The 24,432-nt window shown below is 40.9% G+C and overlaps 2 protein-coding genes across 2 annotated transcripts in view; one reads left to right on the top strand and one right to left on the bottom strand.

The window, feature by feature from the left end:
- Positions 1 to 794: 794 nt before the first annotated feature.
- Positions 795 to 23,908, bottom strand: EXOSC7 (exosome component 7). The gene is made up of 8 exons (XM_030475882.1): positions 23,001 to 23,908; positions 21,664 to 21,765; positions 20,902 to 20,996; positions 15,495 to 15,660; positions 10,919 to 10,989; positions 6,185 to 6,308; positions 5,072 to 5,227; positions 795 to 1,409 (listed from the first exon to the last, which is right to left on the bottom strand). Exons 1-8 carry the CDS (start codon positions 23,055 to 23,057, stop codon positions 1,305 to 1,307), a joined length of 876 nt encoding a protein of 291 aa, XP_030331742.1. The 5' UTR covers positions 23,058 to 23,908; the 3' UTR covers positions 795 to 1,304.
- Positions 23,342 to 24,432, top strand: part of ZDHHC3 (zinc finger DHHC-type palmitoyltransferase 3) — a 34,772-nt gene continuing 33,681 nt past the window's right edge. Inside the window, exon 1 of the mRNA XM_030475851.1 lies at positions 23,342 to 23,400. The gene's annotated coding sequence lies outside the window, so the exon portion shown is untranslated. The remainder of the gene's footprint in view (positions 23,401 to 24,432) is intronic.

The following is a 24,432-nucleotide window of genomic DNA, read 5'->3' as shown; positions in this document are numbered from 1 at the left end:
ACCTTTTTAATGCATTTATTTATTTTAACCTGCCTGCTCCTTGTAGTGGTAGCTACACATACCTGAAATACACAGTAGTACTTACTGTACCTCGAATGGTTATGTGAGTGAGCTCCAGGCAAAGGGCTGAAGACAGCTGGGGACCTTAAGTACACTATATATTTTAGTGTGATCATGACTATTTGCCCGAGTTTTGCCCTGTATCTACAGCTCTTCCTCACAAAAGCCTTCCCCTTCTTCCCACTAGACATGTTCCAGTCAAGGGAATATTCTTAATCTGATGTTAGGAAATTAAAACAGAAAACACTGCTTGAGTAAGATCTAAATGATTCCTGGGTTATTGTAGTAAATTTTACCATAATGTTGTTCAAAACGATCCTTCTAACACTCACAGCTAAAATACCAACTTCTTGAAAACCAACTTCTTCCTTTGACTTCTTCCATCTGTTGTCTCTTTCTATCCCGCCAAATAAACAATTCTTACTCTTTCCTGGGCCAGCCAATTGATGTAGAGAGAGAATGCACTGCTCTGAAGACCTGGTGATGCAACTTGATTGCATACCTTATTTGTCATCTTCTGTCTTTCCTTGGAAACCATTATTACCGACAGCCACTATGCTTTTCCAGCTGAATTATCAAACTCAAAATGAACTTACTTTCCCTTCTCCTTAGCCACCATGAGAGCTTTTGGCTAGGTTACTGTTGCACCTGTTGGCAAAAGGGATAGGCAGAGCTCTAGTGAGTAAAGAAATCTTGGTTTAAAATATGAATTGGAAACTTCGAAACATGTTGTATTTATAGTAAAATCTAGCCACTTTTTATTCAAAGTAAGATAATTTGATGAAAGAATTCCACCAAATGCTGTTCTCATCTGGCTGGTAAACAAAAAACCAAACTCAAGAGGCCCAAAACCTGGCTTGTGCTGTACCAAGGACAACCCTATACACACTCTAGAAGACAGGAGCTGGTCTGCAGAGGTGGAACACATGGAAACAGAATTAAGTGGAACTTACACCAGCCACTCTTGAAAACAGACTCAAGCACTTCCCAGGCAATTGCATCAATTGCTGGCAGTGCATTTTCTGGGTAACTGTATGGGTAACTGTGCAAACAGTTACCCATACGAAAAGCATCTCAGATTTGCTTATTCACATTGAACTGTGGCTTTCTTTGTTTAGGAACATTTTAAAAGCCTCTTAGCCAGAAGGATAAAGGTACTGGAGCAAAAAAATCGCCTTTTTCTAGACACAAAGTGACAAGATTGGACCATCAGTTAAAACCAGTTTTGAACATTTAATAAAAACTCATCCTAGAAATCCAACTTTCTGCCGTGACGTCCCCAAACTCTCTTCTTCATCCAGAATCTTCTGAAGCGCCACGTGCAATGCCTTGCCTACTTTTTTCCCCGTCTGCAATGCAAAGGAAGCAAACCGAATCTGAGACATATGCTTATTAACAGGAAGACAACCCTCAGAGAACACTTCCTTTTGACAAATATTTTCCCTTTAATGATTCATACGCACCAGCTGGTGTAATAAAAATATGCTTTTAATTAAGAAAAATAATGGCAGTGGAAGTTTCATTTTAATTTGACTCAGTTTTAGAAAAATCTACACATAAAGGCAGTGCTCACACTGATCAGAAAAGCGTTCCATGATCATTAATACCAGATCTGTGCAGTGCTGGATCACTCAGGAATACAAATTAAACTCACATCAAGCACAAGCACACATTCAAATTAGGCAGCATATGTAGAGAAGGACTTGGGGGTGTTGGCTGATGAGAAACTGAACATGAGCCGCTTCAGTGTGCACTTGAGCCCAGAAACCCCCCGTGTGCTGGGCTGCATCAAAAGCAGCGTGAGCAGCAGGTCAAGGGAGGTGATCCTGCCCCTCTGCTCTCCTGAGACCCCACTTGGAGCACTGTGTGCAGTTCTGAAACATAAGAAGGACATGGAGCTGTTGGAGCAAGTCCAGAGGAGGCCACGAGGATGATCAGGGGCTGGAGCACCTCCTGTATGAAGACAGGCTGAGAACATTGGGGCTGTTCAGCCTGGAGAAGAGAAGCTGCGTGGAGACCTCAGAGCAGCTTCCAGTGTCTGAAGGGGGCTACAAGGATGCTGGAGAGGGACTCTTCATCAGGGACTGTAGCGATAGGACAAGGGGTGATGGGTTCAAACTGAAACGGGAAGTTCAGGTTGGATCTAAGGCAGAAGTTCTTCCCTGTGAGGGTGCTGAGGTGCTGGCACAGGGTGCCCAGAGAAGCTGTGGCTGCCCCATCCCTGGCAGTGTTCAAGGCCAGGCTGGACACAGGGGCTTGGAGCAACCAGCTCTAGTGTGAGGTGTCCCTGCCTGTGGCAGGGAGTTGGAACTGGATGATCTTGAGGTCCTTTCCAACCCAAATCATTCTATGATTCTATGTCATATGAAACTGTATGCCAGCTGCCAGAGGACAAGAGATACCTGACCAGCAAAGCAGCCTACTAGTACAAACTTCAGTAAACTCTTTTGAACGTGCTCAGTATCAGCAGAGTGAATTTAAACCAGCTCAACACCCTGTTCTGTGGCGAGAGAAGCCCAAAATGCACCCTGGCTGCATTCACCAAATCAGTGTGTGGGCAGATCCTTCATTATGACATGCAATTCTATACTGTCCAAGGACTTTTAAGGAGTTAACAGAAGGTTTTCTTTACAGAAATAATCTTTGGCGGTGGAAACCTACCAGGATTAGCTCTAATACCAGCCTCTTCCCACATGCATGTACTGTGGAAGCTACAGGATAAGGAACCATTGGGCAATGCTGAAATAAAGATCTTATGGCAGTGCCTATTAGACCTTTCCAAGGGTTTCCCTGGACAACCTGGAATACTGAATCTATACAGAGATGAAGAGAGCCCACCTCTCCCTAAAGAGCCACAGATTAACCTAAACTGAGTTTATTAGCTCCTGATGTATGCAACAAAGCCTATGCCTGCCATACAGCTGACCACAAAGCTCTCTGTGATCTCTTGATGACAACTGCTAACACCATGGGCACACAGACCTTAAAGTAAGGTATATTTCTCATCGAAGAACCAGCTGACAGAATATGGCCCAGAACATAGCCCAGACTTTGGCCAGATTATGGCCAAAGGAAATATGGGAAGAGCTTTGATGCAGCTGGGTAGCTGCATATCCTAGACACTGAGCCATGCTAAATCAGGGGGACAACATGAAAGCACTGCTACAGCTCTGCACTGGGACAATGATCACAACAGCAGTCTGGAGTCCTGAGAGGTGATACACTTTGTGCATTCTTCTCCTCAAATGCAGGACAACACCGCTCACACCAGGTTAAAGTGAATGGGAACTGTGCGGAGCTTTGGTATTGACAATACTGTTGTCATCTTTTTCCTGCTTGCCTCTCTTATGGCTTGGATCATGAACTCAGTAATGCTGACAGCTTCCCAAACTTTCCCATGAAGCTGCCTTCCTAAGAGATTCGTCCTAGAACATCTGTTCTCCACCAGGCAGGGAGAGCTGAACACCCTCTGACCTGCAGCCAAATCCTTACGGAATGGAGGTGTCAAGCAAGGGTTACACAGCTCCTCCACTGGACATTCCCAGGCCTTTTTGTTTTTCTTGGTATCCTAACCAGGCTGCTGAGTTTGAGGCAGGGCCAAACAGATAATCTTTGACTTCCCAGAAAGCATCTTGTTTTCTTCTGATCAGCTTCATCCCTCACTCCTTCAAGCTGCTCACTACCCAGGAGGGAAGACTTCTTCCAAAGCAAGTGAGAGACACCACAACTCAGCTTAAGCTTCTAACTCCTTGCACCACAAGTAGGGACAAGTTCACTAAAGCTCTTCAGCAGAGTACAGCAGTTTCAAGATTTCCCATGGTTACCTTCTGTGCACATCTGATTAGTGTTTAGATGAGCATTACAGAATCCCTGCCTTTGGGGGCAGGCTATAGGAGGGAACTGCAGAAGTTTGTTTCCTATTTAGGGCTCAATACAGAGTGACATTAGTAATCAGTTGGCTCTGATCAAAGCAGCCATCTCTTTGTAACAGCCCTAAAACCAAAACCTCAAGTCTTCTATGACAATAAGTTACAACTGGACTCAAAATCCATCAAGGAAGAGAAATCAGATGTTCATGGGAAGTTTGGTTTCTTTAGGATGCCAGATTAGTGGTAACAACTCTACCAAGCGAAGAGGGTGACATCTCTGAATGCAAATAAAAAGCCCACTGGTACTACCAAGATTAGCACTCTGAGCACATGAAACAGTTGAAGTGCATATATACTCAGCATGTAATTCCACTTGAGACCAACTGTTTTCAAAGTTGGCTCCAGTTTCTGCATTCCTCAATACAGCCATGCTGAAACTAGTTCTGGATCTCTAGGAAACAGAGCCAGTTTGAAGTATTTAATTTTCATTCTTACTCCAAGTTCAAACCCCATTTCTGTCTCATGCTCAAGGCCAAACATGAGAATTTATACTGGAGAACAGATTTAAAAAGAGTCTGAAAAAAGGTTTCAAATGGAATTCTTATGTGGATGTGAACAACATCCAGGTACTAGTATTTTCATGGAGTGGGGGCAGATCAGAAACCCAGTAAAGGAGGAAGGAAAACAGTAACATGAGAACAGCAAGTTTATCACAAAAAATAATGAGTTGTGCTAGAAGAGAATACCATGCACTGGCAATTCAAAATACCAGCTCTACTTCTATAGAGACTTCACCATGTTAGAAGTTTTGCTTTTTCTGTCTTTTAAGGGAAACAGTGAGAGAGGGAACATGTTCTTTAAAAATACTCTCCAAGTTTACCAATTTAAGCTTTACAGTCTTACAGCTGTGAAGTACTTGGCTTACTTGCTGAAACAAATGTGAGCACCATACATTTCAGGTATCTAAAAGTTCTGGCTAACACCCATTCATAGTAGATTCTGTTTCAGAGGGTCTGTGACCTTCAGCAAGTCCCTTGTGCACTTAATCAAAGCACAACGATCTCTGCTCTTCAAGTCCTTACTGCAGCTTTTCATATACCCAAGTTCCAGTTCACCCAAGACAGTAACTGCTCAAAACTTACCTCCATCATTTCAAAGATACTCTCAGGATCCAGGCTACCCTTCCCCACTTTCTTCATAGAAGTCAGGGCACCTTTACTGGTCACAGAAATAAGCAGGCTGGCCAAAGAACAGGCTTCTTCCTCAAGGGTAGCATCCACCACATGCCTATAGCCAATCTGTAAGTTAGTGACAAAATGACATATTAGTTTGCAATTGTCTAAGCTCTTTATTAAGATGCTAAACTGTGAGTGGTACCTCTGTTAGTTATCTATAGCCTCCCATCCTAATATCATGTGGCCTCTAGTAGCGGTCAGAGACTGACTTGACAGCAGAGTATTTAAACAGCCTCTGACCCCAAATTGCGTGCATGTACACAACAGAGGCGAGATAATTTCATACTGGTTATAACGTCACTATTTCATACTGGTTATCAATCTGAACATCCTTTCATCTATTCCTTTTCTCCCCCAACTCCAAGCACAGACTTTCCTCTCCTTTAAGTGAAAACTGTACATCCCAACACTCAGGTGAGCCCTCACTTCAGTAATGGCTTTTCTACTATTTATGCAGCTTGCTTAAAAGAAATGTCAGACAAACTTTCAGGTAACTAAGCAAATGGCTCACTCTTGCAATGGAAAATGCAGCGTCCAGCAAACCAACTGTATTAGCTGTGTGCTATGTATGAAGGCAAACAAAAATCCATTTGAAAGGCCAGTATTGCACCCATGAAAACGGAGTTCTGTCCCCAGAAACAAATACTCATCGTGTAACTCCAGGCAGATCACACAACCTCTGCCCCCCACAACAATGACCATTTGTTTTACCATACTAAAGGATCTGCTGCTCTGGATATTGAGCAAGAATCAGATGAAAAATAATAAGTAATTCTTCTGCATGCAAGAAGACGCATTTTAAGAATGCATCAAGTAGAAATGGCAAATCTCTGACTACACGTCAAAGATGGGGAAAAATAAAACCTTAGTCGGTTCTTCTTAATTAGGAAGCTCGAGATGAACAAATACATACGCAGTGGCCGCCGACTATATCTGTAACACAAGTTTTATCTTCAGAGACAAAAATAAATAGCAGGTGAAGTTAATAGAAACTGTAGGTCAGGAATTTGTCAGGCTTACTTTGCTTAATGTGACAATTAAGGGCACATTCTCCACATTAAGTCGAATGCAATCGTAAGGGTCATCAGACAGCTCAATCTCTTTAGAGCCTTCTTCGTCCTCCAGAACACGCACTTTGGGTATTCTGTGGAAACAAAATGTGCAAAATCATTGCCAAAACAGGTAAGGAATATGGTTGTCGCACATCTCAACTTCAGGAAGTGCCCTTTCCTCTAAATGAGGCTACATGTTTAGGAAAAAAATCCAGAAAGTTATCAAAGTATTAGCAACTCACACCCTGAGACAAGGAAGAAAGCATTGGAAGTGGGAAGATATCTAGGATAAGATCACCAGATTTAGACCAGTCAAACCTTTGGAATATGAAGTGGCTTTTACATTAATATGTGGGGAAAGGTTCTTCTGGAATTTGCACAAATCAATTCTGAACAATTCCTTATCCATCTACCTGGATGTACAAGAGAGAAATTACCAAGACTGAATCCTTTTATACTGTGGTTCCCAACCTTGCAGACAGCAGTAAATTGTCAGAATTACAGCAATTGCCCTGCTTGCCAAAGCTGTGACATGAGTAGCAAATACAAGTAGTGAAGCTGTCAGGAAAGAATGACACTAACTAAGGAGACTTGGGCTAAAGGGAAAAGATGACAATAGTAATATCCTTTCTCTTTAGTGAGATGGGAAGACTGGCAAGATATTCTCATTCTTTAAGAGGCATAGACTCTACTGTTCTAAGGACAGATACACAAAGGCAATAACCAGGGCTAAAAACCCAGGCAGAAATCCAAGAGATGCTTTCTTTTCAGTTGTGAGTGATGAGCTCTTGTGCAAAAATGTCAGGCTCCTTACGAGTGGTACATACACTGTATTGGTGATAGCCATTTAATGGAGTTTTATAGGATGATTTAATGCAGCTTTCTTAGCATAATGAATAAAATAATTTAGAACAATTTACCACAAGATGGTATCATCAAGAATGTCAGCATCTCATATACCCTCATTTATCCAGGTGCCCACAAGGATGGCGTACGGACTGAGAGACTTGGCTGTACTAGCCAGTAAAACCTACACACCATAATACTCTCACTCTTACACATTTGCACTTGAAAACATAATGTATTTCAAGCCATCCCTAGGAAGCTAACTTCAGTAACCATGTGGAATGTAACCACAATCTGGTTTCATATTAGTACTTTTACAGTCGTGTTGTGTTTTATAACTACACTCTGGAGGTTACATTGTTTTACGCATTCCGTATCAAATCTCTTTTAAAGGAGGAAGAAGGTAGGGACTGATTTAGTGAACATTCCCCCCACCAACACAAAGTGATTTTTGTTGTTCCCTGGAAGAGTATTTTAGTTATTTGTTGCTCAAAGTCCTAGAGGCAAGTACTTCACAACAGCTAACCCTGCTTCTGTGAGAACAAATTGCCTACAAGCCTGAGCCAAGCTAAAACTAAAACTTTCAGTAAGCAGAACAATTGTAATATGTTCTTTTTCCTGAAATGAACTCAAAATGCTTTGAAGCTCACTGGAAATGCATCAAAGCCTATTTTCAAGTTTAAAATATCCCATTAAAACCTGATGGAATAAAGTCACAAGGTGACTAACCCTCAAGCTGCTCAGGACAATGGACAACATTGGACAACATTGGACAACAGCCTAGACAAGAAATGGATATGCCAGAGCAGTGTTTAAAAAAGAAGGAATATTTCAGGAAAACCTGTGAGATCGAGCAATTTTTAACTCCATCCTAAAATAGCTGAGAAACCAGAGCAACGTTTGGTGTGCAAGAAAAAGTTGCCAGAATTAATACCTGAAAAAAGCCTGCAAAGAGCTGCTTGGTCAAGAACAGATGAGAGAAGTACAAATTCTAACTACTACAGAGGCAAAAAGACAACTGATCAGACACAAAGATCACAGCTGCATAAAAAGGGGGTACATATACACACAAAAACTAGGCATAGAGAGTGTAGTACAAAACATTTGCATAAACCAGGAGATTTTCTCTCCTAGCTTGTGAAGATTTCTCTTAAGAACCAGCTGTACATGTTTACTATGCAAACGACAGCAACGGAGCTGGTGCAGGGCCTGGAGCACAAGTGTGATGAGGAACGGCTGAGGGACCTGGGGGGTTTAGTCTGGAGAAGAGAAGGCTCAGGGGGGACCTTATCGCTCTCTACAACTGCCTGACAGGAGGTTGCAGTGAGGGGGGGTCGGTCTCTGCTCCCAAGGAACAAGTGACAGGACAAGAGGAAACGGCCTCAAGCTGCACCAGGGGAGGTTTAGATGGAGATGAGGAACAATTCCTTCCCCAGAGGGTGCTCAGGCATTGGAACAGGCTGCCCAGGGCAGTGCTGGAGTCACCGTCCCTGCAAGTGTTCACACGCTGTGTAGCCGAGGCCCTCAGTGCCATGGGTTAGTGGTGGCCTTGGCAGTGCTGAGCAACAGTTGGACCTGATGAGGTTAAAGGTCTTTTCTAAACCAGCTGATTCTATGATTCTGTTTACTTTTCTGTTTAGATTCCTGCAGCTAATCAGGGCAGAAATCTGTACAGCAGGACATAAGTAACATATTATACCGAACCTGAGCAATGGAGACCCAGGTTTCACGACTACAAAACCAGTTCTCCTCTTGGAAGCAGGCCTCAGTTCTGCCCCTACCATGCTGCCTGGCAAAAAAACATGACATCTGCGAGGCTATTGTGTTAGAAACTCTAGCTTTTGTAACTTGCCTACTTTCTGTTGCCTTGGTTGCAAGTAGGCACATTCCACAGGATCAAGATTAATGCTAAGTCCTGACTTAGCCACTTGTACATTTTGCAGTATCTGTTAGATAAATCTAGTCTCGAGCACTGTGGAGACACAGAAAAGAAGAAAGTTCGATATCTGCTATCTCTTGCATGTGATCCTGGTACATTTTTTTTAGAACATAATGAACGATATAAAACTTTGAGGAGTAAATGTTCCCCCTAAAACATATCTGTTGCAGACAGATTATGAAAGGCAAGTAGGACTCATAAGGAAACACATGTCAAGTGAAGTCCAGAACACTTAATCCAAAGTGATCTTCAAACTGACATCTTGTCTTGCTTGGACAATAATACTCCATGGAGAGTGGGCAGCTACTTTAAACCACCTTGTGTCAATCCAAAGAAAACTTAGGAGGTACTAAGGGAAAAGGAGCAGGACGGTGAATGAGGACAACAGGTTTTCACTTTGAATTTCACCTCTTGACTTTCTGAGGTCATATGAGATCAGATGTACTAGCATTCCCTGCTCACATCAACAGACAGGGTTTACATATGTAAAAAATCAACAGGCTCTGCATTATGTCATATTGTACCACATTCTGATTTGATACCTTCCACAAGACACTGGATGCTTGCCCACAGATTGGATTATATGAAGGCTACAGTTGTCAGAAGAATGAAAATAGAGGAGAATCATGAAAATAATTACACCCTCCACATTGCCCATGTTCCCAAGGCAACAGATTTTCTTTCTTTATTTTAATTATTTTTATATGATACCCTTTCTTCACTCAGAACTAGGATTCTGGCTGACATAAGGAAAACAGACCTATTTATCTTGTAAATAAAGCACATGCCTTGGATCTGCAAAACAACTCCCATGGGAGCAACTATTTTTACTGTATGACTTTTGCATCCTGGCAGCTCACACAGAGACGCAGGCATTTCTTCCTTTCAGTGCACTGTCAACCATGTTGTTGACAGTGAAAAGTTACTGTTGAGAACTTGACTAACATGGGAAATTTCTCAGCAATATACACAAGCTGTAGTCTCAGATGGATTCTCCCCTATTCCCTTTTAAAGTGTTTCTAACCTGATATACTGCCTGCCTTCAAAAGTGTATTTTCCTCTTCTTGCATGTACTTTTCCAGCTCTAGTACTGTGTGCTGATTCCCTGATGAATAAGCCAGAACTATACCAGTGACTTTAGCACATCTCTAATTTACAGCTGAAGAACAATTTGTAAACACTTTCAAAACAATATATATTCTTGAATATTATAAATATTATTGAATGTTTTCAATACATATATATTAAAAATGTTATTGAATGTTTTCATTAAAACACACAGAGAGCACTTGCATCATTCATTCTACCAGATTTTGTTCTTTGATTCTCGGAATTAAAATGCATGGGGTAAAGTTCTTTTAAAGACAAATCATTTCCCTCTCCTCACAATCTCGCACTACCATTTTTTCCTCTTAGTTTTAGAAAGAACTCTAGACTAACAGTTAATGAGAAAGAACATTAGAAATGAGAAATCACACTTCTTATAGTTATGAATAACACTTTTTTTTTTTTAGTTACAAATCAGTAGTCACACTGACAGAGGGCTTCTTACTCAGGAGCATCATATATCAGTAAATCCTTCTGGTTTTAAACCTACAAGGCATCCACACAAAGGCCTCCAACGACTTTGCAATTAAACCATATGGTCAAAAACAATTTTTTCTGGATCTCGCTACAGATATATAGTTATATTGTAAGCCTAATTGTGCATATAACATATTATAACACTTGATTCAGTTTCTAATAACATTAGTTCCTGTTACTTGCATGCAAATGGACTGCCTTGTATCTGAATGCAAGTTGCCTTGTGTATTTCTTATTTAAATACTTATGCATTAAAAATGCTTAGCTCACAGAGTATTTCTCTTCCCCTTCTCATGACACTTCCACTCATACGAAAGGAGATATGTGCTTTACCTTGTGTTAAAGAGAGCTGCCTTCACTGCGATAGAGATTGCATCAAAGAGGTTCCCACCACATACCAATAACTGGGGAGGAAAAAAAGAATCTCTTTAAAAGAAAATCAGGCTAGTGCCTTTACACCAAGTCTTTATTTTACTTAAACCTACTTGAAAAGGCACAAAATTAAGAACCAGAACAGATTTTTAGAACACAAAGTTGTCTTTAAAGCCTGTCTATGAAAAGAAACAGATAGGAAATTAAGATTTCAGCTAACTGTATTACACATGCAAAATAGAAGAGTTAATGCACTTCATAATAAAATTCATGATAAAATTTAATAATAGAAGCTGAAATGAAACTGCTGCTGTTCTTACTCTTCTTGTGCTAAGGCTCTGAACTAGACTGTGACCAGAATACTTGTTATCAACTCACCACATTCATTCTTGAATGGTAAATTAAGCCAATCCATTTTCTGTCCTTTATTACAGAGAGGAATAGTTTTAAAATATCAGCTGGACAAACTCAATTGGTAGAATTGTTTCTGAAGAAGCAACGCAAATTGTCACCCACAACATGGCATAAAAAACTAGTTATGGAAGGTCTAGCTAGGAAGGCACATCATGATTCATCCTCTGTTCTTTATGGAAATGGAGTCATCAGCAGGTTTGCCTTGCAGCTGAAAAAGATCTAAGGAAATCCTGATGTCAAGTCTACTTGTTGATAACACTGTCATTTGAATCAAAGTGTGTGGAGGCCAGCTTCTTCCTATGAAGATCAGGAAAAGAACAAAGAGAACAGCAGCTCTGCACACCAAGTAAGAATGCAGGGCTCCCATAACCACTAAAACCACCTCTAGGCTGACAGATACCTCAAAGATGTATTTGGCCATAGCCTAGTGTTAGATCTCTGCAAAGCTCTGCTCTCAGCTGCCAGTACTATTCTACAAACACACACATCCTCACCAAGCATTTGAAACTACTTCAGCAAGAACATATCGGTGCTTCTACATTACATCAAGCTATGTTGCATAAGAGCAAAACCAATTTTGCAACATTGATTGCATTGATTGATCTTCAAAATCTATTTAAGAATGAGATAAGCTCCCATCCTGGGAGCAAATCATAAATCAGATGTTCTGGAAAGACAGTTTATTTTTATGAAAACAGACTGAATTGTGTAAAAAGAATGACAAAAAGTTGGGATAGAAAACTAATACAAAGGTGATCAGATTATTTCTCTGCAAACAGCTGCTGGATACAGAGAGGTTAACTTGCCACTTTCAGTTATTATTAGATTTTACTGGCTAACACAATAAGCCCCACAGTATCTTTCTTATTAAAACACAATCATGGAATGTGCCTGCACTGTTGCTAGGCTTATGTTCAGGCTGCTGTTCCAAAGCCTCATTTGTATTACAGTGGCACCTACAGGCTAAGAACACAGACTGTATCAAGCACGGTATGACCATTCCTCCAAGAAGTGAACACCCTCTTCTCAGCTGAAGCATCTTGTACTGAGAGCTCACACTTCTTTAATTTATTCTTTTTAAGAACCAAGAAAATCTGCACAACTGTGAGTTATGGGAAGCAAAGGAGTCTTTAGAAAAGATTGTTTTTAATTTACTGATATGCAAATGAAAGCATTATTTGGGATGGGAAAAAGAGGAAACATTGTAGACCTTGCCTTATTCAAAGAAGTTTTTCCTCCAAAAGGACAGATTTCTAATGTCTTTTTTTCCCAGCTGGGGGGAAATAGAAAAGATGAGGAAATCCTCTAAGGGATGCTCCATAGTGAACTGCTAAAATTTCAACTAAACCTAATGCACCCCCTCAACACACAATGTACTGTGATTGGCTATGGAGTGAAAAGAGATTGGAGAGATTGCACACTTTGATTTTCCTTGTGCAGCACAGAAAGCTGCTGGGGCAAATTATGTGGAGAAGGATATACATATAAAAAATATCTTTATATATATATAAAGAAATATATATTTATATATATGTATCTCACACCCTCAAAAATGCCTAAAAGCTTATCTCTGACATCAGTGACACAGAAGGGAAAAGAAATTGAGGGGAAGACAGAGAGGGGGAGAACACGCTTAAGAGTTTTGCAGTACTGTGTATCTCCACATTCATGAGCTATTCTTTGGAAGTGGAATGCTTTCTATTATTAAGAATGGATGTATTTTGAAAGGTCAACGTATATATTCTTGACCTTTGACATGTGTGTCCTTATATCTGCATCTTTGGGGTGTCTACAGTTGAAGTTATTTTCTTTCCAGTTTGACTGTACACAGTCATAGCACCTCCTAAGTACACTGACTGCCAGACAGTATTTGAGAAATGTTTTTAATTGATTAGACTATGCAAAAGACACTCTTTTCTGAGGTTGCATATCTCAAGTTACATTCTTTCTGGGTTTTTGCTCTTTGGAATAAGAGACTGGAAAGCAAGTACCTTCCCACCTGACCACAAAGGACCAGGATTTTTAGGCTTATGACAGATGTAAGGCTTAAACTCCTTAAACTCCAACTCAACTATGCAACACAAACACCAATATGAAGAATTTCAAGGAATTCTGAGGGAGAACATCATTCAAAGGACTCAATAAGCATTGTTACATTTAGAATCTGCCTTCCTTAAATGCTGAATAATATGACTTGTATCTTCTATCAGCATAAGTGTCATACTTTCATCATGTACTATTAAAATAGAATTCTATAGGAATGATTCAGCAATGGCAGCTTCTCTCTGTAGGTATCAAGCACTTACATCAAGTACAAGCTATCACATGTGATATACATTCCTTTAGAAAATGAGATAGTACAGAAACCTCAAAAATGTGAAAATACAGAGGCCTAGGGTAGAAAAAAATAGAAGAGGGAAGGGGACACCACAAAGAGTAAGAGACAAATGTTAACAGTATCTCCTTCTAACTGTACCAGCAGCTCCTTGATGGCTCACACATAAAATCCCTGCAGAATAAGACATTAAAAAGACTCAGTGTTTAGAGTCCTAATTATGAACCTACAAAGTTTCTTTATTGGCACTGTCAACAAAGCTAAATGTAAAATTCATCACATAACTTAGTTCTTGACATTCATGGCCAGGCTGGACAGAGCCTTGGTCGACATGGTCTAGTGTGAGGTGTCCCTGCCCATGGCCTAGTGTGAGGTGTCCCTGCCCATGGCAGGGGGTTGGAACTGGATGATCGTAAGGTCCTTTCCAACCCTAACCATTCTCCGATACAACTAATGGCATAAAAATACCAAGACTGATTTTCTCTGTAGCAGTGGATAATCAACAAATTTGTCCAGGAAGAATCAAATACTGACCAGTTATACCTCATACAAAAGCTATACAGAACTACTTCTGCAGCAGTAAGCTTTATGGAAGTCTTTGTTTATGCAGGGTTTATGCAATGTTAAGCAATGTGTTGCTTAAATAAGCACAGCATTTAATATTCTGTACCTCTGCTTGTAATTACCTAGTAACTAAAGGCCCCAGTGTGATTTCCCAGAACTAACACTACATTCTCTATTAAACTATGCCAAGCTCCCAATAGGCCAGTGACTAGGACTGTTAAAGCACTCAGCAGTGGTACACATTTGATCATTCTGTATGTGCACTAAGTCACACATGGTGGTCTGCACCATATCTACTATAATTAGGCTAATATTACTGCTTTTTAAACACCTAATGGACTAGTTTTCACATTTATTTAGGTCTTAGTCTAAATGTTCCTGTTTTGTTAAACAAAGCCCGGTATTTAATTTGTTTTTCCAACACAGCTTAGTATTCAGCAAATCATTTCACAGATGTTAATGGATTCTTGTGAATAAAATCCCCCAACATATTTTAAGTTACAAATTTGACAGACAGAAACTCAACTTTGGACCAGTAAGACTTGGCAATAATGCTCAGGAGAGTCTGATTTGCAGACTTCTATTAAATTCCTGTGACAGAGTGCTTTAGATACAGCACAGTTTGGAAATTAAGCTGCTGCATGCACAAGATTTATATGTGTAACATTCAGGTTCCATTTTTTAAATGAGAACAAACACTCAATTTCTCTTCTACATTCAATACATGTATACAACTTCCATCAAAAAGTGCCTAGGCCAAACGCTAACTTTTGCCAGAGAAGTTTCTATTGCACTTCATGGAATTAGTACTGATAGTAGTGCAAGGAGGTAGAGAGGATGGGCAATTATGTTAGGGCTAACATACACTCATGCTAAATTACATCCGTTGGAACAATACATTTGCTGTTCTATCTAGCTTGGAAAATAGTTTAGCTCTCTTTAGTGGCAATTTCCTTGTCAGTATAAGATCACTGATTTTTATCTGAGACAGATTTGGAGTATTCAGTAGTTTATTAGCTCTGCACTGGAGCAGCAGCATTAAGAACAGAAAAAAGAGCAAGCTGGAAGTAGTGATTATATCTAGAATCATAAGAAAATGGCCATCCGTGCTGTGAAGCATTATATCATAGTATGACTTTTTATATGAAAATATACATGGTTATGCTAAGTCAATCAGTGTCTTGAGAAACCTCCTTGAATCTTAGTTTTCATTTCCTTACTTACCAACACATCAACATAGAGAACCCAGCAGTGCTCTCTGGGATTAATACAAAGCGATTTCAAGTCTACACTGTTCCCGCTGCTAAATACTGTGTAGAATGTACTTGCTATCTCTGTGCCAAGTTCTTCTCCTCCCCGGCCTTCAAATTCAGGAGTAGCATTTGCAGAACTAGATAAAGAAAGAAAACATACTTTCACTTCTGAAGCAGCCAATACGCAAAGAACATGTCTTAAATATAAAGCATTAGAAATATCTAAGGATTTCTTTGTACAATAAGCATCCTATCTGTGAAGAAATTGTTTCTATTTTGCATAAGAAAATGTCTTGATGCAGATAATATACCTACATTTTGCTACAAACTCTGATGCTAATTAAATTCCACTATCTTCAGCTTAAGTTACAATATTGAAGTTAGTGAATTCTCTCAGGGATTATTTCTTAAGCACTGTCGTCTTTTATCACCTCAGCCCTTTCAAAAATAAAGAAGTGAGAAAATCTGTATGAAGTTCAGAACAGCTAACAAGACAGCCTGTTAGAGTTGAATGCTAAATTAATAAGAGGGTGGCTAAGAGGAGAAAGATGTGATGATGTGACAAGTAGGATATGCTTTATTTTCCAAGCTCCACAACTGCCTGACCTTAATTGGTAACTGTGTACTCTCTGCTATCAAGCCCATTATTTTCAGCAACTGTGGCTTAGGGAGAGCAGCAACTAAATACCATTTTTTCCAGAAGGAATCTGGCAAAAGTGAGTGATTTTCACTTCCCTGATTCCAACATAATAACAAACTTTGTTTATAAGCAGTCATGCAAGAAAGTCCTTCAGTGCTGGGGCCTTGTACACAGCTAAGAGCAAAATAGAACAATTAACAATAAAAGATAACAGGCCTATAAAACAAAGTTTCCATCTCCAAGTCACAGTGAAATAGAGCAGAAATGTGCAGAGATGCATATATAGCAAATTAACAAATATTCTGATCCAAACTTCTGGTTTATAGTGAGGGCAAAAGCATCCTCAAGCAGTGGACCCATGGCACACATGGCAGATCTTGGTTTTAAACTAACTGGTCAAACCTCCCCAAATCAACTTCTCATCACAGAACACAGGAAAGGTGGTTATTCCATAGGAGTAGTTATGATACAGTCAAAATCTAGAACAGCAAAGCCTTGTATTCTCCTGGCTAGGCACCTCCCAGTGCCAGTTTCTCATGTATGTTTTCTGTATATATGATGATACACAATTTTAGCTCTTCCAGTAGGCACGCTGCAGGAACACACACATACAGCATAAAACAAAGTCTTAGAATATAATCCCTTAAAAAAACCCCACAACTAAAGATCCACATTACCTAGGTATGACTTAAACCATCAAGTGAACTGTATCAACAAGACTGGGTTTAAACTTAAACAGAGGGAAGTTCAGGTTAAATATAAGGAAGAAGTTCTTCCCTGTGAGGGTGCTGAGGTGCTGGCACAGGGTGCCCAGAGAAGCTGCGGCTGCCCCATCCCTGGCAGTGTTCAAGGCCAGGTTGGACACAGGGGCTTGGAGCAACCTGCTCTAGTGTGAGGCGTCCCTGCCCTTGGCAGGTGGTTGGAACCGGATGACCTTAAGGTCCTTTCCAACCCAAACCATTCTATGAGTCTATGTCTGCAGAGCCTATAAGCTTATATATATAATTGCCTATTATTATTCTTACCTCCAAGAATTACCCCAGAGTATTTCTCTCAACTTGTTCTTTTGAAGAACTGATGAAAACTCAGAATGCCAAGAAGAGCTACTGGATTTTACAGAAGTTATTTACTGCTACTATAAACAGACAGCACTATCCATGCTTTTTAAACAGATAAATTACTGCCAATCAACCACTGACCTGTGCTTCCAGACTACATGTGCCACACAAATAGGCACTACAAATGTGACACACAATATCAGACACCAATTTTATAGGATAGGACCATATCTAAGTATAACTTAATTCTGGAAACATGCCCAATCAGGTCTTCAGGTTGTATTACACAAGCACTTACCCATAGAATCAGCTTTTATGCAAGTTCTTTCGTTTAAGCATTCTGTTTAAAGTACAGTTACACAAGCACTATGATTCCTACAAGTTGAAAAGAATTACACAAACCTTAGTCTATACATTATTATTATTTCTAAACAAAGTTTTATCAAATGTTGTATTTTTTAATTATAAAGTGATACTTTCTTTGACAGTTACAAGGAAGAACATAAGATTCAACTGGAATATCACTGCAAATGCATCTTAATTCCATTATCATTTTAACACTTCAGTTCCTTGCAATCCAAGTGAAATAAAGAAGGGAAGTTAGCAGGGTACTATTATATTAACTATATAGTAAATACTGACACCTAATGCTGACAGACTTGCAGTAATTTGCACTGGATAACAGTTGAAAAAAAGAGTTGTCTAGCACGCTAGTAAGACAAAAAGACAAAAAACTTGTTTTATGGAGCACAGAAAGAACTTAGTAGTGGCCGGGTAGAGCACAGAATTTCTACTCCCACAGAATGTGGGATGTCTAATGGTGTGGATATGATTATGAGGATATTCAAGCTCATGATCCTACAAAGAACCAGGCTAACAAGGGTTTGGATTTAGTCTAGTCAAACTGTTAACTCTACCAATATGGATGTACTGATTCAGGTCTAAATCCCATTCAGTAGACAATACATATTTAGTGGACAAATTATCCTAAAAAACTGTAAAGACAATTCTTTCAAAACTCATTCATTTGCCTGTACACAGAACAGTTGCCATGATAATGGGTTTATGGTAGGAGGGAGAAGGGGAGGAAACGTTCCTTTTCTACAGCCACCATTCAAGTGGTACCTTCAGTGACTGCTCTGAAATTTGACATTTCCCCCACAAAACACAATGGAACAGTATCTGAGGATCACCTAAGAGCATGCTGATGTGGTTGTTTTGCAATACTGTCACCTCTTATGATTTGGAGAACCATTTCCCAGCTATCCTTATCTGAACCATGTTCCCATGCAAGCATCCCAAATAGGCCCACTCTCCCAGCTGGAACAAAAGCATTTCTGGCCTTCAGAGTGGAGGAACAGATGGCCACACTTGGACAAATAAATTCCTTGTTTTCCTGATTCCACAAACAACATCTAATATACTCAAGGAATTCTGAGGTCTGCTTTTTATTTCTGTTGTTGGTATTCCTCACACTTTGAAAATGACAAATCTTTGCCTCAGTCAAAAAAAGTCAGTATTAGAAGAGCCCCAAAACTCTAACGTGAGAAAAGTGGGCACAGGAGTCTTTCGACATCAATGGCCAGGATGACTGTCTTCTCCAGCGCTGATGGGCAGTAAGGACATCTCATAGGACATGGACTACTTGTTCTATGACAATTAGTTTCTAGTATCACAAATCAGTGCCCCAAAAATCATCTCTTCCAGAGACTTGCATTAAAATCTGTCTCAAAATGGGACTAAATGTGATTCTAGCTTAAGGACTCAGAGCAGAATGAAGAGAAATGGAATTTTGGGGCAGAGAATTATATACATGATCCAGCAAGTCCACTTGGACACTGCAGTCCAAGTTTTTATTATTAATTCCAACAATATAAAAGCCAAGCAGAACACAGAGGAACTTCACCAGGAGATGCAGTGTATCAAATTGTGCTCAGTTACTACCACCCAGTGGCAGCCTGGAAAATCATCAGAGTACCGACAGCATCTCATTTCCCTTTACAGAGAACAAGCTGCTTCCACTTCACATTTTGTCTTTTGGATCTTTCTGGAGGTTAGAGGTCACCTTTCCCTGACAAGACAAGTATGAAAGAAGTGACTACCCTTCTCTAAAATGTAGGCTTTTGGTCTGTGTTGTCACAAGAAGTAAGGATTACCTATTTCTAGAACTGACAAGATCCATCTTGCACAATATTGCTGCACATCTCCATCCCATCTTCTCATGGAGCAGAGAATAACAGTTAGAAAATACAACCTAACATTAATCTAATGAGTTAAAGCTTTTCTAACATTTATTTATGTATGAAAAGTGTCACAGAATTGCAACATCCCCACAGATCACTTGTTTCAGTAAGGAGATGTCCCTGCTGTCAGTGGACTTTCTTCATGTAGAAACCACCAGAACAAAGCCAGTGCTGCTTAGGACATTTCATACATGAGTGTTATAAAGCAGTCAAGCTCAGATCTCTAACAGCAGAACTACATTTGAGAAGATCACCTTCCTGGCTGATATTTTTAAAACAGTAATCACAGACAAACCATTAACTCATAGGTGAGTCCTTCCCTCTACAAGTTTCCACTCTTAGCTAGGACCTCGTGATGTACAGAAGCAGTCTTAGGTAAGGCTGCACAATGTGAGGGATACAAATGTCAAGGCAGATATAGCTAGTTAGGTCAGAGAGATTACCAGATATACACTTACTTAGTAGCTCTCATACCTTAGCTTTACTAATGGTGTATTGGTTTAGTGTCAGAGTAGCAACATTTCTTGGTTTTAATAAAAATAAAAACATCACATGCAACAGGGCTAACCTGACAGGACCAAGGCTTTTATGAGACGTTCCCAAAGCACCTTGTTTCATAAAAAACAGTTTTAGGAAGTCTGCAAGACGTGCATACTGTAGTTTCAGACAGCAGACAGCCTGGAGTAACACTGAGATGTCACTATGCTACCTCAGAGCAACCTAAAAACAAGAACTCTCAGTTTTCTTCTAGCTTCCTTTATGATTCGAGCACTATGAAGACTGTAAGGCTAAACAACAGTCCATTTGTAGCACAAAGCCAGGAATATGATTTAAAACTAATTCAATTTTAGTTAATGAAATACTGATTCACCAATAAATGAGATATCTAAATGTTCTAATTCATTTTTTATCTGAAGTTTACAGTGAGAATTTTTCTTCTTTTAAAACAAATGGATTTGTAAAAAACACACTTCAAAGTTTTTCTGCTGCTTTCACAGAAAAAACACACCTGTGAGTACAGTTAAAGAACAGTCTGTATCAGTCAATTCTTTCCTTCTGAAATACTTTACTTTTGAAGGAGATTTTCTGTATTCTATCACTGTAAAAAGACAACTGCCACTGTAGTCATGAAGTCATGTTAAATGCATGTGTAATTGAACCATTACTCCTTTCCAGCTGCAGTGATGCTTTGCAATGTGTTTTTTTTCTTTAACCTTTTTTTTACTCTTTAACTCCTACTGCTTTGCTTACTTTGGGTCTGCAGAACCAACAGAAAGTTTCTGAACATTCACCACTGTTGAAACATTAAAATAACTTGTTTCTATTACTCAGATCCTTACAGAAGGTTAGTGGAGTGAAGGTATAAGCTTCGGAAGAATGGAATTACTCATTTATTCCAAATATTAGATCTATTTCCTTCTTTTCTAGTATACTAACCAGTCAACACAGAATTCCAGGTAGCCTTCATCTGGTTTCTCTATCTTTGGTGTCCCCATTTCAGCTTTTACTCCTACCAAGATATCTGTGTTTCCCTGTTAAAAAAAAAAACCACAACACATTGCACAACTGGAATTACAGTCACAGAACTACTCAATTTAAATGCCTACAGTAAACTGATACCTTTTAGTTACCTACACTGATAATTCTATCAGAATGAACTAAAAATAAGTTTAGGTTTTGAAAAAACAAGAGGCTTTAGAAGGACAATGTTAAGCCTAAGAAGATTCTTCAAATATTAGCTTTCTCTAGGTTAAAAAGACACTCTTACTTGTTCTGGCAACAGCTATTTCTGCAGAACCTTTATAATACTGCACAGTGTATTTATCTTCTTCACAGTCAACACATGCCAGAAGTAGTTTTGCTTCACTCTAAATGAATAGAATTATCTTTTTTTTTCCAGGGATAAGGCACAACAGCGATTCCAGTTTTCAAGATTAAATGTTAGATTAGTTCAGACTGAAGGCTGTCCAGCTGCTACTTAGTAAATGTAGCTCAAGCAGGTTAAGCCAGCCCAAGTGAATTATATAGCCTGGCATTATTTCCTTAACCCAAGAGTTTCAGTTAGTGCTACACACACACACATTATTACACATACATACATCCACCCACCTACAAATAGCCTCATCTTATCTTAAACCAAGTCACATAAACCAGAAATTTCATCAGCAAAGTACAAAATCCATAAGGAATTTTACCTACCAGCCTTACTCTTGCAGATCCGCTTGTGTTTGATACAACATCTGTTTCTACTTCTGCACATCTGTAGTCTTCACAGCCACGACCATCTACACGAAGATCCTCCTAAGTATGACAATCAATACATTGTGCTTAAGGGAATCAGTAATGAAAAGAAAAAAAGAAATTGTGCTTTTAAAGTTCCTTTTTCCTAGGCCAAACACAGCAGTAAAAAGGATATAATACCAACAGCTCTAGCTTCTCACTTAGGAATACAACGGAACCAACTGCATGTTTCCATTTAACTCTCATTTATCCAGAGCTTGCAACAAGCTCTCTGCAGACAGACACGAACTCCTGCACTAAGTCACTTTAATACCAAAAGAAGGCTTCAGACTGCAAAACTGTAAAGGTCTTGGCTTTAAAACACACTTTACCTAATACCACTTGTGTTTTTCCCAGGACACTCAAGTTCTTTTATATCTGTAATTAGGACCCAGCAAACAAAAATAACCGACCAGCCTTCCAAATGTTTTCACTTGTTTGTATTTCAAAAACAGGTATTATGCACCCTCAGAAACTATACAGCTCATTACCATTAAAACAGTTTTACTTGCAGTAAATTACAGTTTCTGTCCTTTGCAGAACGTACAGTCCTTTTATCTTTAGTACTGCTCCCCACGTGTCCTTCACTTCTCCTCCTCAGCCCACACACTGCTCCTTAGTTCAGTGACAGGCTAAAACTCTACACAACAGCAAAAACTTGAGAAAGAGCACAGGAAGCGGGGGAGAAGTGGAGGACAACACATGAAAAAACAAACCCCCGCCCTGTTCCCAGCCCGCTTTCTGTCTCGATGCTCTGTTCCCAGTGTGCTTGGGTAATCCTACACCTTTTTACAAGGCCTGTAGTGTCAGGACAAGGGGGAACGGCTTTAAACTGAAAGTGGATAGATTTAGATTAGACATTAGAAAGTTTTTTATTCCCTGTGAGGGTGCTGAGGCGCTGGCACAGGGTGCCCAGAGAAGCTGTGGCTGCCCCATCCCTGGCAGTGTTCAAGGCCAGGCTGGACACAGGGGCTTGGAGCAACCTGCTCTAGTGTGAGGTGTCCCTGCCAGTGGCAGGAGGTTGGAACCGGATGAGCTTTAAGGTCCCTTCCAACCCAAATCATTCCATAATTATCACCCTAAATATTCCCCCCTCCTCAGACACCAGGAGGGCTCCCTCCTTGCTCCCCATTCCACACAGGGAGCAAGCGCGGGGTGGGGACGGGCCCTGCCCCACGCCTCCCAGGGCAACACCACCACAGGCACAACCCGAAGGACATCACACTCCGCGGGGCGCAGGCTGCCGCCGGCGGTACCTGTACGCCATGCACGATGTAGAGCTTCTCCGGCTCGCTCAGCACCACGGCCGCCATGCCGCCTGCCTCCTCCCGCCGCGCCGCGCTCACACCCTTCCGCTTCCGCCGCTCTACGGTAACAGCCGCCGCGCTGAGGGGCGGGAAAGCAACGAGTCGCCATTACCGCCCATTACCGCCCCTTATCCCGCACAGCTGGGCATCTCCTCTTCTTATGGGCAAAGCGGAGCCTGCAGCCCATATATTCCCTTCAGTAAGGCTTCCATAGGGAGCGGGCGAAGCGGTCTTGGACGTGGTGCCCGCAGAGCTAGCCCGCGTCCCCGCAAAACGCCTCCTCCGAGGAGCTGACACTCGTGGTTAAACCCAAGGGGCAGCGCCCGCTCGCTGCCTGCCCTGTGCTGAGGTAAAATCTGCTGAAGGAGGCTGCGGAAGTACCTCGCTGCTGGGGAAGGGCTCCCGTTGGGATAAACCCCGCGAGAAAAGAGAGGAAACGGGGAGGTTTTTAGCTCGGGGGAAGGACCGAGCGAGGCAGGATGGTGCAGGAGCAGGGAAGAGACCAAGTGCTTTGGTTTAGGAGAGCGCTGTTGGTCCTGTGCCGTATATTCCTGGGAAAGGAGCATGGGAAGTGTAATTAACAACACGTATATTAAAACAATAATTAAGGCTGGTTTTTTTTTGACAGCCTTAATTGGAAGTTTCAGAGCAGTGAGTGGTTAATGTAAGTTTAACGCCTTTTTTTGCATGGCTCGTGTATAATTTTAAAAGTTGCTGTCTGACTTGATGCTGGTGTTTGCTTGGGTGAGAATGACCCACGGCTCATGAGGATTGCACTGGGTGTTGCTGGATTTCATCCAGGCATTTCTAGCTCTCTGAGACTCCTTAATCAAGCATACAGGAGCACAGGCAGGGACACCTCGCACTAGAGCAGGTTGCTCCAAGCCCTGTCCAACCTGGCCTTGAACACTGCCAGGGATGGGGCAGCCACAGCTTCTCTGGGCGCCCTGTGCCAGCACCTCAGCACCCTCACAGGGAAGAACTGCCTAAGATCTAACCCTCTGGCAGGTTAAAGCCGTTCCGTCTTGTCCTGTCCCTACAGGCACTTGTCCAAAGCCCCTGTCCAGGTTTCTTGTAGCCCCTTCAGACACTGGAGCTGCTATAAGGTATCCCTGGAGCCTCCTCTTCTCCAGGCTGAACAAGCCTGGAACAAGAAGTTTTGGAGGTTTTAGTTTGGTTTAGCTCTGGTCCTGTTAGCAAGCTGCGCATCTGTTAGCAGTCAGAGCAGAGCGGGTGCTTTCTGGGATGCATTCCATGGTTTACCTGCAAGTAAAAGGAGTCAAGTTTCTGAACACTGGGGTTGTTTGGGGACTGCTCACAGCTGCTCAGTGGGGAGAGCAGCAGTGGAACCTGACCAAGCTGGGGTCTGAGGCTTGGGTTG

This window comes from Strigops habroptila, chromosome 1 (genome assembly GCF_004027225.2).
Source record: "Strigops habroptila isolate Jane chromosome 1, bStrHab1.2.pri, whole genome shotgun sequence".
Classification (NCBI taxonomy): domain Eukaryota; kingdom Metazoa; phylum Chordata; class Aves; order Psittaciformes; family Psittacidae; genus Strigops; species Strigops habroptila.
Note: the sequence above shows the minus strand (reverse complement) of the source record. Positions and strands in the feature narration are given on the sequence as shown.

Coding starts and splice junctions, on each gene's coding strand:
- EXOSC7 (XM_030475882.1), bottom strand. CDS start 23,057: ATGGCGGCCGTGGTGCTGAGCGAGCCGGAGAAGCTCTACATCGTGCAT. Junction 10,990..15,494: donor TTCTCTATGTTGATGTGTTG/GTAAGTAAGGAA, acceptor TTTCCTCCCCAG/TTATTGGTATGTGGTGGGAA. Junction 6,309..10,918: donor GCAGCTCTCTTTAACACAAG/GTAAAGCACATA, acceptor TTGTTTCCACAG/AATACCCAAAGTGCGTGTTC.